We start from the raw sequence: 12,080 nt of genomic DNA, 5'->3' as shown, positions 1-12,080 counted from the left end.
CACAGAACCCTCCCGAGCTCGTTTTTAATCCAGGAATGGAGGTTGTGATGTTCGGGAGCACTGTCCAGCCCCTGCTTGGAGCAGGTGACACAACCAGCCATGACCCACAACTGAGGTGCCAAAAAACGTGTGGTTTTTCTATGTTGGGCTGGATTTTTGGATTTTATGGAATGGACTGTGGGAATTGCAGGAAGGTAGGTGATGCAGGAGCAGCCCCCAGGGTGCAGGGACCCCGGGAAGCAGGCGGGCTTGGAGTCTGTCCCCTTCACACCCGGGTGCACAGCTCGGATGAGAGTTGGGTCAGAAGCTCATTGGTGCTGGAAGCACAGACCTGGAGGAGGGGAACCAAACTCAGGCTCTGCTGTTCACTCCTGATTTTCTGAGAACTTTTAAGTAACACCGACAGAAACCACAGCTGAGAGAGGGGATGGTCGTGTCGGGATCATCAGGATGAGCCCAGCCCAGCCTCCTTCCATGCCCGGGGTTCCCAGGGGAGTGAATCCCCATCAAACTCCTCTCGGGTCGGGTCTGTGGTGGGATGTGATCTGGAGCTGATGTGGCCGGGGGAGAGCTGGAGAGATTAGTGGCTGAAAAAAAGCACTTGGGGAAGGGGAAGGAGGGGAGAGCCTGCCTGCACCCCCGAGCCCCCCTGTCTGCACTTTAGAGCTTGCCTGCACCCGGACCCCCCCTTGCCTGACTCCCAGAGTCTCCCTGCCTGCTCCCCTCCCCAGATCCCCTGCCCATCCCGGGGTCTCAGCCGGTTTCTGCTCTCCCTCCCCCTTCCCGCCCCTCTCCGGTTCTCCCCGCCGATCCCCGCTGCCCCGGGCCGCCCCCCAGCCTGGGCCGGGCCCCGCAAGCACCGCCCCGGGAGGGCCGGGTCGGGCCGGGACGAGCCGAGCAGGAACCGCGGCTGCCGGCGCTGGAAGGTACGGGGGGACGGGCAGGGGGCAGCGGGACCCCCTGGACGGGACGGGACGGGACGGGACCGGGGCTCTGGGACCCACAGCGACCGAGCTGGGGCGGGGTGGACAAGGGGACCAGGAACGGCACCGGGAAGGGATCGGAACCGGGGCTGGGCTCGGTCCTTCGGTTCTCTGGGCAAGGGGAAGATCCTCCTGGCGGAGGACAGGACCCCGGCGCTGGGGTGAAGTCCTGTTTGGGCCCCCAGAACCGGGGCATGTTGCTGGGGCTGGGACTGGCCTGGTGTGGGGATCATGGACAGGGCTCAGAGGAGGAGTGGGGGTGGGGGAAGGTGAAAACAGGAACGGGGAGGCTGAGTGGGATCAGCACCGAACCTGGTGTGGGCCAGGAGGCAGGAAAGGGTCGGGGTGTCAGCGCTTGGGGAGCAGCAGCATGGTGGAGTCCATCCCTGCTGTCCCTTGTTTGTGACACATGGGCCTGGGGCTCTCCATCGACCCCTCTGGGTATTGGGGTGGGGTTCCTAAGAGCATGGAAAAGAGAGCTCGTCCTTTTGGGAAGGATCAGCTCAGCCAGGACGGGAGGGGAGGGTGTGATATGAGCCCCAGGGCCTTGGTGGCTGGTGCCCCCTCTCCAGCAGCCTGTCAGGGTGGCCACGTCCCACTGTCCCCTTCCCCAAAGCCATCAGTCCCTAAGAGGACACAAGGGACAGTGTGTGTGTGCTTCGTCTGTTTGGAAAGCAAACAAAGACAAAGAAAGGGAAACTGTGCAGGGCAGGTCTGTGAGCTGGATGCTGCTCAGTGGGATTATTTTTTCAGTTGGGATCTTAACTGCAAGAGAAGGAGTGACTTGAAGCTTTAAAGGGCTCTGGCAAAGCTGCAGACATCTTCAAGGGTGGCTGTAGAAAGAATTCCCCCTGTGGAAGCCAGGCAGCAGCAGCAGAGGGTGTTCTGCAGCCAAGGCCACCAGCATGTGTGGTTCAGTCACCCCAGGGCTGACTACACCCTCTGTCTCTGTGCTTCTGGGTCAGTCCCTTTAGGAAGCTCCAATCCCTGCTTGCTGTGATGGTTACTCATAGGATTTTTTGGGAAGCACCACTGCAATCCTGGATTAGGGAGGAAGCCCCAGTGGGTGGGTGTTCCTTAGGGTCTTTGAGATTTGTTAGCCCCATGCTGGTGGTTGGGAGGGGACAAAGGCTGCTGGCCCCTTCCCCCTGTGTTAAAGGTGCCCCTTGCCAGGCTGTGAGCCCTGGCCTCCTGTCTGCTGGGTTTGTGGATTTATTGCTGACAGCTTTACCTGGGTGAGTTGTTTGGGTTTTTTTTTCCCTTCTAAGCCTGTGTGATTTTATCTGTGCCTCAGCCCCATGTTGACTTCAAACCAGGCTGTCTCAGGAATCAGGGCCCACCTGGCACTGGGGGGATAGTGACTGGAGGTGCCTTGTTGCTGTGGACATTTCACATGAGGAAAACCCATGTTGAAGGTCCCCTATGCCCTGCTGAAGCACCCTGGGTCAGCAGTGTGTCCCAAACCAGCTGCCCACAAAGCTGCTGGTGTTTGCTTTTTGGAGGTGACATGGTAGGGGTCAGTGTTTGGTAGGCAGCAGAATCCAGCAGCTGAATTCTTGGTCATGCATCAGCTTGACTCCTCATGGAGCTGGGGAGGAGGTGAAATTGCTCCAGGAGATGTGGACCTCGCTGGCAGCTCCTGGTGGGCTTCCAGGCTTCTGAAAGCTCCTGCAGCACAGATCTGGGCTGGTGCTGGGTGGGCTGCAGCAGCAGTGCCTCCCTTTGTGATGTAGCTGAGGGTCCTGCAGCCATCCCAAGCCCTGGGTGTCCTCATGTGACGGCCCAGAAGGGAAACCTCCCAGGTGGACATGAGGAGGGTGAGGGCGTGGTGAACCCAACCCTTGGAAGTAGGTAAGATGCCTTTTTTTTTTTTTAATTTGATTGTATCTGAGAGTAATTACATGGGTGGGAAAATCCTTGGGAAGAAAGCGCCTGGGGAAGGAAGAGTATTTGCCCATGGATGCTTAGAGGACAGCTGAGTGTTGGTGACTGCTCCTGCCCTGGCATCTCTGCCTTTTCCCAGGGGAGAAGTGCTGCAGAATGAAGGATGCTGCTGCTGAAATGGCAGGTGGGGGATGAGGAGGGTGGCACTGGTGAGGCTGATGGCACCACTGCTTCCCCAGGGCTGTGGAGGGCTCCCGTGGTGGGACAGGAGCTCCTTAAAGCACTCCAGAGGGCTGGGAAGTGTTTTGAGGCATCAGGAATTGGAGTGATTTGGAAGAGATGAAAGGGGCAGAGGGATGATGTCTGTGAGGAGGAGGGCAGGGTGGCTGAGATAGAGCAAGGTCATGGAGCAAAAACCAATGGAAGGCTGCTGGGAGGGAGGGCAGGAAACAGCAGATTAGGAAACTAGAATATAAAGAAAAAAAACAAAACAAAAAAGGAAACAAAGAGTAGCCAATTGAAACGAAACAAAATGAAACAAAAAAAAAGACCAAATGCAAAGGTGCAAAGTGGACTCAAAAGGTAAGCAGGAACGAAAGAAGTAAGAGCACTGGGATTTTCCCAGCCTGATGTACATTCCCAGGCCTGGCCTGGTTACCTGTGACAGTTCTGAAACCAGTGGGGACTTGGCCACCCACCCGTGGGTGGGGTGATGTGGGACACAGATACCTTCAGCTGGAGAAGGGCTGGGCACCACGTTGTGCAAATGGGAGATTTTTGGGAGCCTGTCATGGTGGTTTTGTGGCTGTCTGAGTGTTTTTGGTGGACTGCAGGACCCTGAGCCTGGAAGAGGGCTGGACACCCTTCACTTCCTGGGGACACCCTTGTTTTGCAGGAAGCTGCAGCTCCGGGGGACCCTGGGCTCTTCTCCAGGGTGGGCTGGCCCTGGGATGGGGTGGGAAGGGAGAGCCTTGGCCAGAGTTTTAAGAAAATATTTCTGGTGCTGCCTGCAAGAGCACAGTTGAGGAAGAGTGATTAAAAATAGAGTTTAAAAAAAAAAAAAAAAAAAAAAAAAAAAGATGGAATAACTTAAAACGTCTGTAGGGGGTGGCATGGATACTGAAAGCCCCGAGTGGCTGCACAGGTCTCTCTATTCCTTCAGCTCTAAAATGTGCTCAGTATTCATCCACACCATCAAGAATTGGCCGAATTGGCAGCAGTGCTGCTTTTCCCAGCTCAGGGGGGTATTCCTTTCATCCTGGTCCAGGGGAATTCCCCATGACCCCCAGGCTGCATCCAGCCAGAAACATCCCTGCTGCTGGGGCAGGTGTGATGGGGGCAGCCAAAAAGCCGAACCAAAACAAAAAGTAAAAGGGAAAAAAATATTGCTAGGGGTCCTGACCTGTTGGATTTCTGACTCTGGAGTGCTGGGTTTTGTGGTGCTGGTGGGTTAAGCCCTTGTGTCACGAGGGCTCTGTGCAGGGTCACTGCCCCACTGCAGGATGGAGCTTGTGAGGATGGGCTGCAGGCAACAATTAGGAGGGCAGGGGCTTAATGAGAAAGCTGCCTGGGCCCAAGCACAAAGATGAAGGTGGAGGTGATGTGGGGCTGTCTGTCCCTTGGAGCTGAGGTTGGGCAGGGAGGTAAAACCTGGCCTGGCTTGGTGTGACCCTCATCTCCAATCATCTCACCCACTGGTGAGAGAGGCCCAAACCCCCAGAATCTTCATCCCCACCTCTTGAAGGTGTGGAGTTCCCTGGAAATGCCCCTTCACGAGCATCCCTGGTGCTGAGCTGTTGGCAGGAGCTGTAGGAACTTGTGGTTGATGGCTGGGAGGGCTGAGCAGCTTGGGAAGAGGGTGAGCTCTGGTCATATCGTGTCATGGAATGGTTTGGGTTGGAGGGATCTTAAAGCTTGTCTAATCCCACTCCCCTGCCATGGCCAGGGACACCTCCCACCAGCTCAGGGTGCTCCAAGCCCCATTCAACCTGGGCTGAGACACTGCCAGGGATGGGGCAGCCACAGCTTCTCTGGGAAACCTGGGACAGGGGCTCAGCACCCTCACAGTGAAGAATTTCTTCCTCATAACTCTGTATCTCCCTTCTTTCTGCCCATCTGATAGAAGCTGACATGCCGTGGCCTCAAGGTTCTTAAGATATTTGGAAAATGGGTGTATTTTCCCCAAACCAAGTTCTAGTCCTGTGTTTTATGGCTGGTGCTGGAGTTGCATGCTGGTGTTGGGAGGGGACATGTTGCTTCAGGCACTGTGCTCTGACTCCTTCTGGAGAACCAGGAATCCCTGGAGCTGTCCCCGTGACCTCACCAGGGTTTGACCCATTTCCCCGAACCTGCAGACTCATCTCTCCCCATCCCGTGACAAAGGTGATGTCATGAGAGGGGAAAAATCCAAAGGTCGTGGAGGGCAGAGGAGTCTGGGTGCTGCTGTGGGCAGCCATGGGTGTCCTGCTTCCTCCTGACTCACCCTGTTTCACCAGGAGTATGATCCAGGGCTGACTGCCTCGGGGGGTCCTTGTGGTGGGGTGGTTGTTGGGAGGGCTGGTGGCTGCCATGGAGAGGATGATGCTCTCTGCTGCCCTGCCTGCTGTGTGCATCTAGGGGCTCTGCAAAGGGCTTGTGCCTGGCCATGCCTCCCCCAGTGAACAGTTGGAAATGTCCCAAGAGGAGTCACAAAGTGTCCTTTAGCTCTGGGAGCTGGGGAGAGATGTGGGAAGCCCAGTAGAGCTTGGAGGGGGAGGAAGAGGAGGAGAAGGAGAAGGAAGAGGAGGAGGAGGGAGGATGTTCCCCAGCTCTGCAGCCAGGTGCTGGAGTTTAATGCCTCACAGCTCCTGGTGTAAATCATTGCCAGGGCAGCCTGGGGCCACGGGCAGATGTGGGATGGGGATGGAGGTGGCTCTGGGTGTGGTGAAGGACCTGTGCCATGGGGAGCTAAAGCCCTTGGCCACCACTCATCCACCAGACCCAGGGGTGGGGTTGGGTGTTGGGCACTTTGGAGTGGAGCAGTTCTGGTAAAAAAGAGGGAATTGATGGAAAAAAAGAAAATCCCTTGAGGATTCTGAAACAGGGGCAAGCATAGAGCAGGGAGTTGCTCAGTTGCTGGATTAGGGAAGATGGCAGAGAATTTGTGCCTTCTACCCCACCTCCTTGGGCTGGCCATGGTAGATGCCACCTTGGACGTGTGGTACTGGGCACAATGAGGTTTGGGGGGTGACCTGGTGGTTGTTTCTGGGCTTATGCAAACCCTCAAGGTGCAGCACCCTTTCTGTCTTCTTGGTGGTGCCACTTCTGCTGCTCCAGACAGCACTGGGGCAGCCATGGTAGCAGGTCCCTGACCTCAGGGCACCCAGTTCTTGCTTGAGTCGTGATGGGATGTGCCTTGGAAGCCAAAAGAAGAGTTAACTCAATGGAGAGACAGACTGATGTGTCAAGGCTCCAGCTTTAATCTGATTTCCCCAGGCTGCAGGGCAGCACAGCGAGGGATCCACATAAAACTTCCAGGCAGAGAAATGATGTAGAAGCTTAAATCCTGCCCATGTCCAGGGGTGAGGTGCCCAAGGGAAGCCAGAGAGATCAGGAATGGGCACAGAGGTTTAGACACCACAAGTAAATACCAGCTCTGGGTGTGTTTCCCTGCTCAAACCCTCCCTGGCAGTTTGCAAGTGAAACCTGGGCTGGGAAATGCTGTGCCAGATAGTGAGGGGGATCATTTGGATATACAGGGAAGGGGAAAAAAACCTGCAGGAAAGGACCCTCTATTTGGAAGACCCAAAATGAGGAGCAGGGGTGTGGTGATCACCACAGGCTGGGGCATCATCAGCAGGAACAGCTGCAGCAGAGGGTGGGTGAAGGAGGAGGATGGATAGAATCATGGAATCCCCAACTGGTTTGGGTTGGAAGGACCTTAAAACCATGCCACCCCCTGCCATGGGCAGGGACACCTCCCACCAGCCCAGGGTGCTCCAAGCCCCATCCAACCTTCAACACTGCCAGGGATGGGGCAGCCACAGCTTCTCTGGGAAACCTGGGGGTCACCATGTCCCAGTGTCACATTTGCTGTGTCTTCAGCAGCTGCCTGCTGGGGTGGGATTAAAGCCAGGGCTGGGTTTGCTTCCTGTAGGAGCAGCATGGGGAGCTCTGGGCTTGCCCCTGCCTGTGTGCCAGCAGCTCCTGATGGGCAGGGCAAAGGCAGCTCCTGTTCGCCCATGGAAGACTTTGCCCTGCCTGGGTCTGTTCCAACTCTGAGAAACCCAGTGTGGTGCCTCTGATGGATCTGGGGACATCCCTTGGGGAGTCTCAAGGTGACCAGGCTGTGGCAGGGACATTACTTCGAAGTTTTCTCCTCCTCTCTCCAGCCTTGCCAACCCGTCTCTTCTCCTCCCAGGGGCATGAACTCCTTTGTTTTTCTGGAAATATTGATTTCTTCTGACCCTTGAACCCTGCAGACTGAGCTTGTGCTCCAGTTTAACAAAGCAAATGTGGCCATGGTGTCTGGGGAAGGGTGCCCAGTGGGAGCAGGTGGGATGTGTGGGTGTGAGAAGCAAGGCTGTGCTGGGGAGGGGGTTTGGGGCAGCACTTGCTGGGGAAGGGGTGGGGGGAAGCAGCAGGGTTGCATCAGCAGCAGTTGGGTGCAATTTTGCTTTCTATTCCCTGGGCAGGGCCGTGCTACAGGGCAGGCAGCCAGTGCCATGGCAGCTCTGGTCCTTCCTGAGAGGGGGAAAAGAGACATTGTCCAGGCAGGGGTTTGCTCCTGGGGTGTTTGTCTAAGGCAGTGGAGCTCCAGAAAGGCTGGAGTGTTTCTCTGAGTGGTGTAATTCAGTTTGGTAATGTTTAGTTTGGTTCATCAGGCTCCAAAGGATGGTCAGTCCCAGCCCCTTTGCACATAGATTCATAGAATTTGCAGGGTTGGAAGGGACCCTTAAGATCATCCAGTTCCAACCCCCTGCCATGAGCAGGGACACCTCCCACCAGCTCAGGTTGCTCAGAGTCCCATCCAGCCTGGCCTTAAAAACTTCCAGGGATGGGGCTTCCACCACCTCCCTGGGCAACCTGTGCCAGTGTCTCACCACCCTCCTGGGGAAGAACTTCTTCCTAACTTCCAATCTAAATCTCCCCTCCTCTGGTTTGAATCCATCCTCCCTGCTCCTATCACTCCCTGACAGCCTAAAAAGTCCCTCCCCAGCCTTCTTGTAGCCCCTGCAGATCCTGGAAGGCCACAAAGAGGTCTCCTTGGAGCCTTCTCCTTCCAGACTGAATAATCCCAACTCTCTTAGTCTGTCTTCATAGTAGAGGTGCTCCAGCCCTCTGATCATCCTTGTGACCCTTCTCTGGACACGCTCCAGCACCTCCATATCTTACTTGTAATAGGTGCTCCAGAACTGGACAGAGTACTCCAGGTACATGTCCATAATTTGGTTGGTTCCTAAGGGTGGTACAGCTGAGGAGACAGCAAGGAGAGCAGCCAGCTGCCACATTATGTCTTCACACTCTCTCGGCAGGCATGGTGCAATTAGATTTCCTTCATTAATTGGCTACAGTCATGTTTTTGTGGCCACCAGACCAGTGGCTGCCCAGCCCTGACATCCCACTGACCACCCCTTCTCCAGCCCCTTCTCCAGCCCCTTCTCCAGCCCCTTCTCCATCTGTTCACTATCCTCTTCCTATCTCTTTTCCATCCCTTCCCACAGATCACCAGGTGCCCAGGGAGAGGACCACCCACATGCCAGCAGCCCCCCTGCTCCCAGAGCCACGCTATGAGGTGGAGGTAACCCCAGGGGCCAGCCAGCAGCAGGAGGGATGGCCCAGTCCCGTGCCAATGGCTCACACTATGCCCTGACAGCCATCGGGTTGGGGATGCTGGTCCTGGGCATCATCATGGCTGTCTGGAACATCCTCCCTGGCTTCAGCCCCGCCAGCAACAGCAGCAAACCTGAGCGGGGCAGTGAGGGGGCTCTGAAGAGCAAAACCTTCTCGGTGGCCTACGTGCTGGTGGGGGCAGGTGTGCTGCTGCTGCTCCTCTCCATCTGCCTCAACATCCGTGACAAGAGGAGGCAAAGTGAGGACCTCACACATGTGCAGTACCCAGGGGAGCCCTCGCAGCAGGAGGAAAGGTGAGACCTTCCAGGGGAGTGGAAAGGGAGCAGGGGTTGAGGGTGGGAATGACACCGAGAGCTGTTTCCCCTTCCTTAAAGAGGTCAGGAGGAAGGGGGATGAGGGTCCTAACAGCTTGTGCTAAAGTAAAGAGGAATCCCCACTCCCACTGCTGCAATGCTGTGTCCAACTCTGGGGTCACCAGCACCAGAAGGACACAGAGCTGTTGGAGCCAGTGCAGAGGAGGCCCTGGAGCTGCTGGGAGGGCTGGAGCAGCTCTGCTCTGGAGCCAGGCTGAGAGAGTTGGGGGTGTTCAGCCTGGAGAAGAGAAGGCTGCAATGGGGAGACCTTGGAGCACCTTCCAGTGCCTGAAGGGACTCCAGGAAAGCTGGGGAGGGACTTGGGAGAAGGGCCTGGAGAAGGGATGGGATGAGGGGAAATGGCTTTGAGCTGGGAGAGGGGAGATTGAGATGAAGCATTAGGAAGAAATTGTTTGGGGTGAGGGTGCTGAGCCCCTGTCCCAGGTTTCCCAGAGAAGCTGTGGCTGCCCTATCCCTGGCAGTGTCCAAAGTCAGGTTGGATGGGGCTTGGAGCAACCTGGGCTGGTGGGAGGTGTCCCTGAACATGGCAGGGTGTGACTGGATGAGCTTTAAGGTTCATTCCAACCCAGACATTTCCATGAAAAAACATCTCATAGTTTGGTGTTCAAATATAGAGCTCAGGAGGAATGGAGTGCAGCTGTTGGTGGGGTGTGAGCTGGGGTCAAGATGGAGCCATGGTCAAGCCAACCTGGGGCCATGTGTAACTCCTGGCTGTGTCCATGTAGAGCAGGGTGCTGAGAGGGAACCCCAGGACTGGGGTTAGTGGCAGGGGAGCGGGGTGGCTGTGGGGGAGGCTCCAGGGCTGGGCTGGGTGCTTGGGAGCAAAGGCTGCCTGTGGAGGTGCAGTCTGAGCAAACACGGAGTGCAGGAGGAGGTCCCTGGTGCAGAGGGATCGTGTCCCTTTCCAGGGTGTTTGGCTGGTTGTGCAGAGGGAAGGAGACAAACCAGTTTGCTGTTGGTAAGAAACTGTGGCTGTGCAACAGAAAAGAGGTTTTGAGGGTGAAAAAAGTGATGATCAAAGACAGATGTATGCCAGGAGGCAATACAAACGTGTCTGAATCATGAAATGGTTTGGATTGGAAGGACCTGAAAGATCTCCACCAGGATCTCCTGGGCAGGGACACCTCCCACCAGCCCAGGTTGCTCCAAGCCCCATCCAACCTTCAGCACTGCCAGGGATGGGGCAGCCACAGCTTCTCTGGGAAACCTGGGACAGGGGCTCAGCACCCTCACACCAAAGAATTTCTTCCCAGTGTCCAACTTCAATCTCCCCTCTCCCAGTTTAAACCCTCATCCTCCAGGCCTCCTGGCCCTTCTCTGAAGTCCATCCTTGGCTTTCCTGGAGCCCCTTCAGGTCTGCAGGTTGTGATCTCTTGGGGTTGCCATCTGTTCTGTCAAACAAATAGGAACTGGGATGTTGTGTAGAACTGGTGCGTCATATAGAAGGGCAAATAATTTGTCAAGGTTTTGGGGGGGGGTTGGGTTTATTCTCTTCTTTGCATCTCCTGCTCACAGGGCAGCTGAAGTGATGTGCTACTGAGACCCTCAGTTTTTTCCCCTCTAGCCAAGAAGAGGATGAGGACACATCTTCCCAGTACTATGTCCCCAGCTACGAAGAGGTGATGAACACAGGCTACACCCAGCCCAGAGACTTAGACAGGAGCAACAGGATCAGTGTCTCCTTGCCCTCCTACGAGTCCCTGACAGGGCTGGAGGAGACCAACCCTACCCCAGGAGCCAGCAGTGTGGAGCCCAGCAGGGAGCAGCCCCATGGCCGGCACAGCTCCCGGCACAGCAAGCGCCTGAAGCCTCTGAAGGTCCGGAGGATCAAATCAGAGAAGCTGCACCTGAAGGATGTCAGGTTAAACCTGGCCCAAGGGAACAGCACAGCCCCCATCACCATAGAGCCACTGACCCCTCCACCCAAGTATGAGGAGATCCAGGAGAAGGTGCCAGAGACTTAAAAGTTACTTAAAAAAAAAAAAAAAAAAAAACAACAGCAGAGGAACCCGTGATGCTGCTGGGTTTTTTTTTTTTTATTTTGTTTTGTCATTGTTGTTGGGGGGAAAAACACCAACCCACACAAGGAAGAGCTGGGTCTGTGGGGGCAGAAGTGGTCAGGGCTCCCTGGGAGCTGCAATGTGGAGGATAGGGTGGGTGTAGAACTCTGTGGCACAGAGCCAGGATGAGCTTTCCCCAGGAGGGGGTTTTACAAAAGACCCTGGGGACAGAAAACTGAATGCCAATGGCTCTGCTGCCCTGAGGTCAAGGAAGGCTGAAGTACTAAAAATGTCCTTGTGATGTTCAACACAAAACCAGCCTATGTATCTCCTCTCTCCCCAGCCCCTTTGCACTGGCAAGAGTTTCCCAAGCCACCAAACTGCTGCTACACCAGGATTTTCCAAGTTGAAAAGGGCGGTGCTTCTTTTTTTGTGTGTGCCTTTTCTTTCTTAGTAAGGGAAGTGGCATTGCCAGAGCAGCTTTCCCCAGCTCCCCTCCAGGCTGGGATGGTGGCCTAGGGCCAGCCCTGACTCCTGCCAAGCTCCTGGGGGCATGAAGTAGGATGAAACAGCCCCTGTGCTCCTTGGGCAGAGGATGGATTTTGTGCCTCAGTTGCTTTCTCTGTTGTGTTTTGTGCTTAGAAGTGAAGGGATGGTTGGTTTGAGGCAGATGGATAAATGCAGTGGGGGGGTAGCTGAGTTGCACCTCTCCCTGGAGGTAAAACAAGTGTTGAGATGCTGTGTGAGCAGACCTGTTCTCAATAAAGTTTTGTACATTGTGTGTGTGTGCCCTTGTCAGCGCTTCACAAGGTTTGCAAGCTGGAGCAGGCTGGAATCCCAGTGCCATGATGAACTGTAAGGGAATCACTTGATGGTGAGTGCTGGAGAAAGAAGGGAAGGGACCAGGTCCTCCAGCAGGTCCTCCAGCAGAAGCACCTACCCCTGACCTCAGGCTGGTGTTCCTAGGTTGCCCAGGCAGGTAGGTGACCCAGATGCCTTTCTTCACG

At 55.6% G+C, this 12,080-nt stretch overlaps 1 protein-coding gene across 7 annotated transcripts; it reads left to right on the top strand.

Annotated features, from left to right (window-relative positions):
• The first annotated feature begins 833 nt into the window (after window positions 1–833).
• Window positions 834–11,852, top strand: TMEM51 (transmembrane protein 51). 7 transcript variants are annotated; one of them, XM_071766732.1, is made up of 4 exons: window positions 849–926; window positions 7,238–7,400; window positions 8,570–8,992; window positions 10,638–11,852. In XM_071766732.1, the coding sequence occupies exons 3-4, from the start codon at window positions 8,679–8,681 to the stop codon at window positions 11,035–11,037; spliced, it is 714 nt and encodes a 237-aa protein (XP_071622833.1). In that variant the 5' UTR covers window positions 849–926; window positions 7,238–7,400; window positions 8,570–8,678; the 3' UTR covers window positions 11,038–11,852. The 7 variants fall into 7 exon arrangements, with proteins under 7 accessions (XP_071622831.1, XP_071622835.1, XP_071622833.1 ...); XM_071766728.1 differs by having other exon boundaries at window positions 10,623–11,852; XM_071766733.1 differs by having other exon boundaries at window positions 856–926; window positions 7,267–7,400.
• The last annotated feature ends 228 nt before the right edge of the window (window positions 11,853–12,080 follow it).

The sequence above is a fragment of the Heliangelus exortis genome, chromosome 23, assembly GCF_036169615.1.
Source record: "Heliangelus exortis chromosome 23, bHelExo1.hap1, whole genome shotgun sequence".
NCBI lineage: Eukaryota > Metazoa > Chordata > Aves > Apodiformes > Trochilidae > Heliangelus > Heliangelus exortis.
This window is presented reverse-complemented; position numbering and strand designations above follow the sequence as displayed.

What these genes read in the sequence shown, in the direction of transcription:
- TMEM51 (XM_071766730.1), top strand. Translation starts at nt 8,679, where the DNA reads ATGGCCCAGTCCCGTGCCAATGGCTCACACTATGCCCTGACAGCCATC. An exon ending in CCCTCGCAGCAGGAGGAAAG is followed by an intron (nt 8,993 to 10,622) that starts GTGAGACCTTCC and finishes TGAGACCCTCAG; the next exon opens with TTTTTTCCCCTCTAGCCAAG.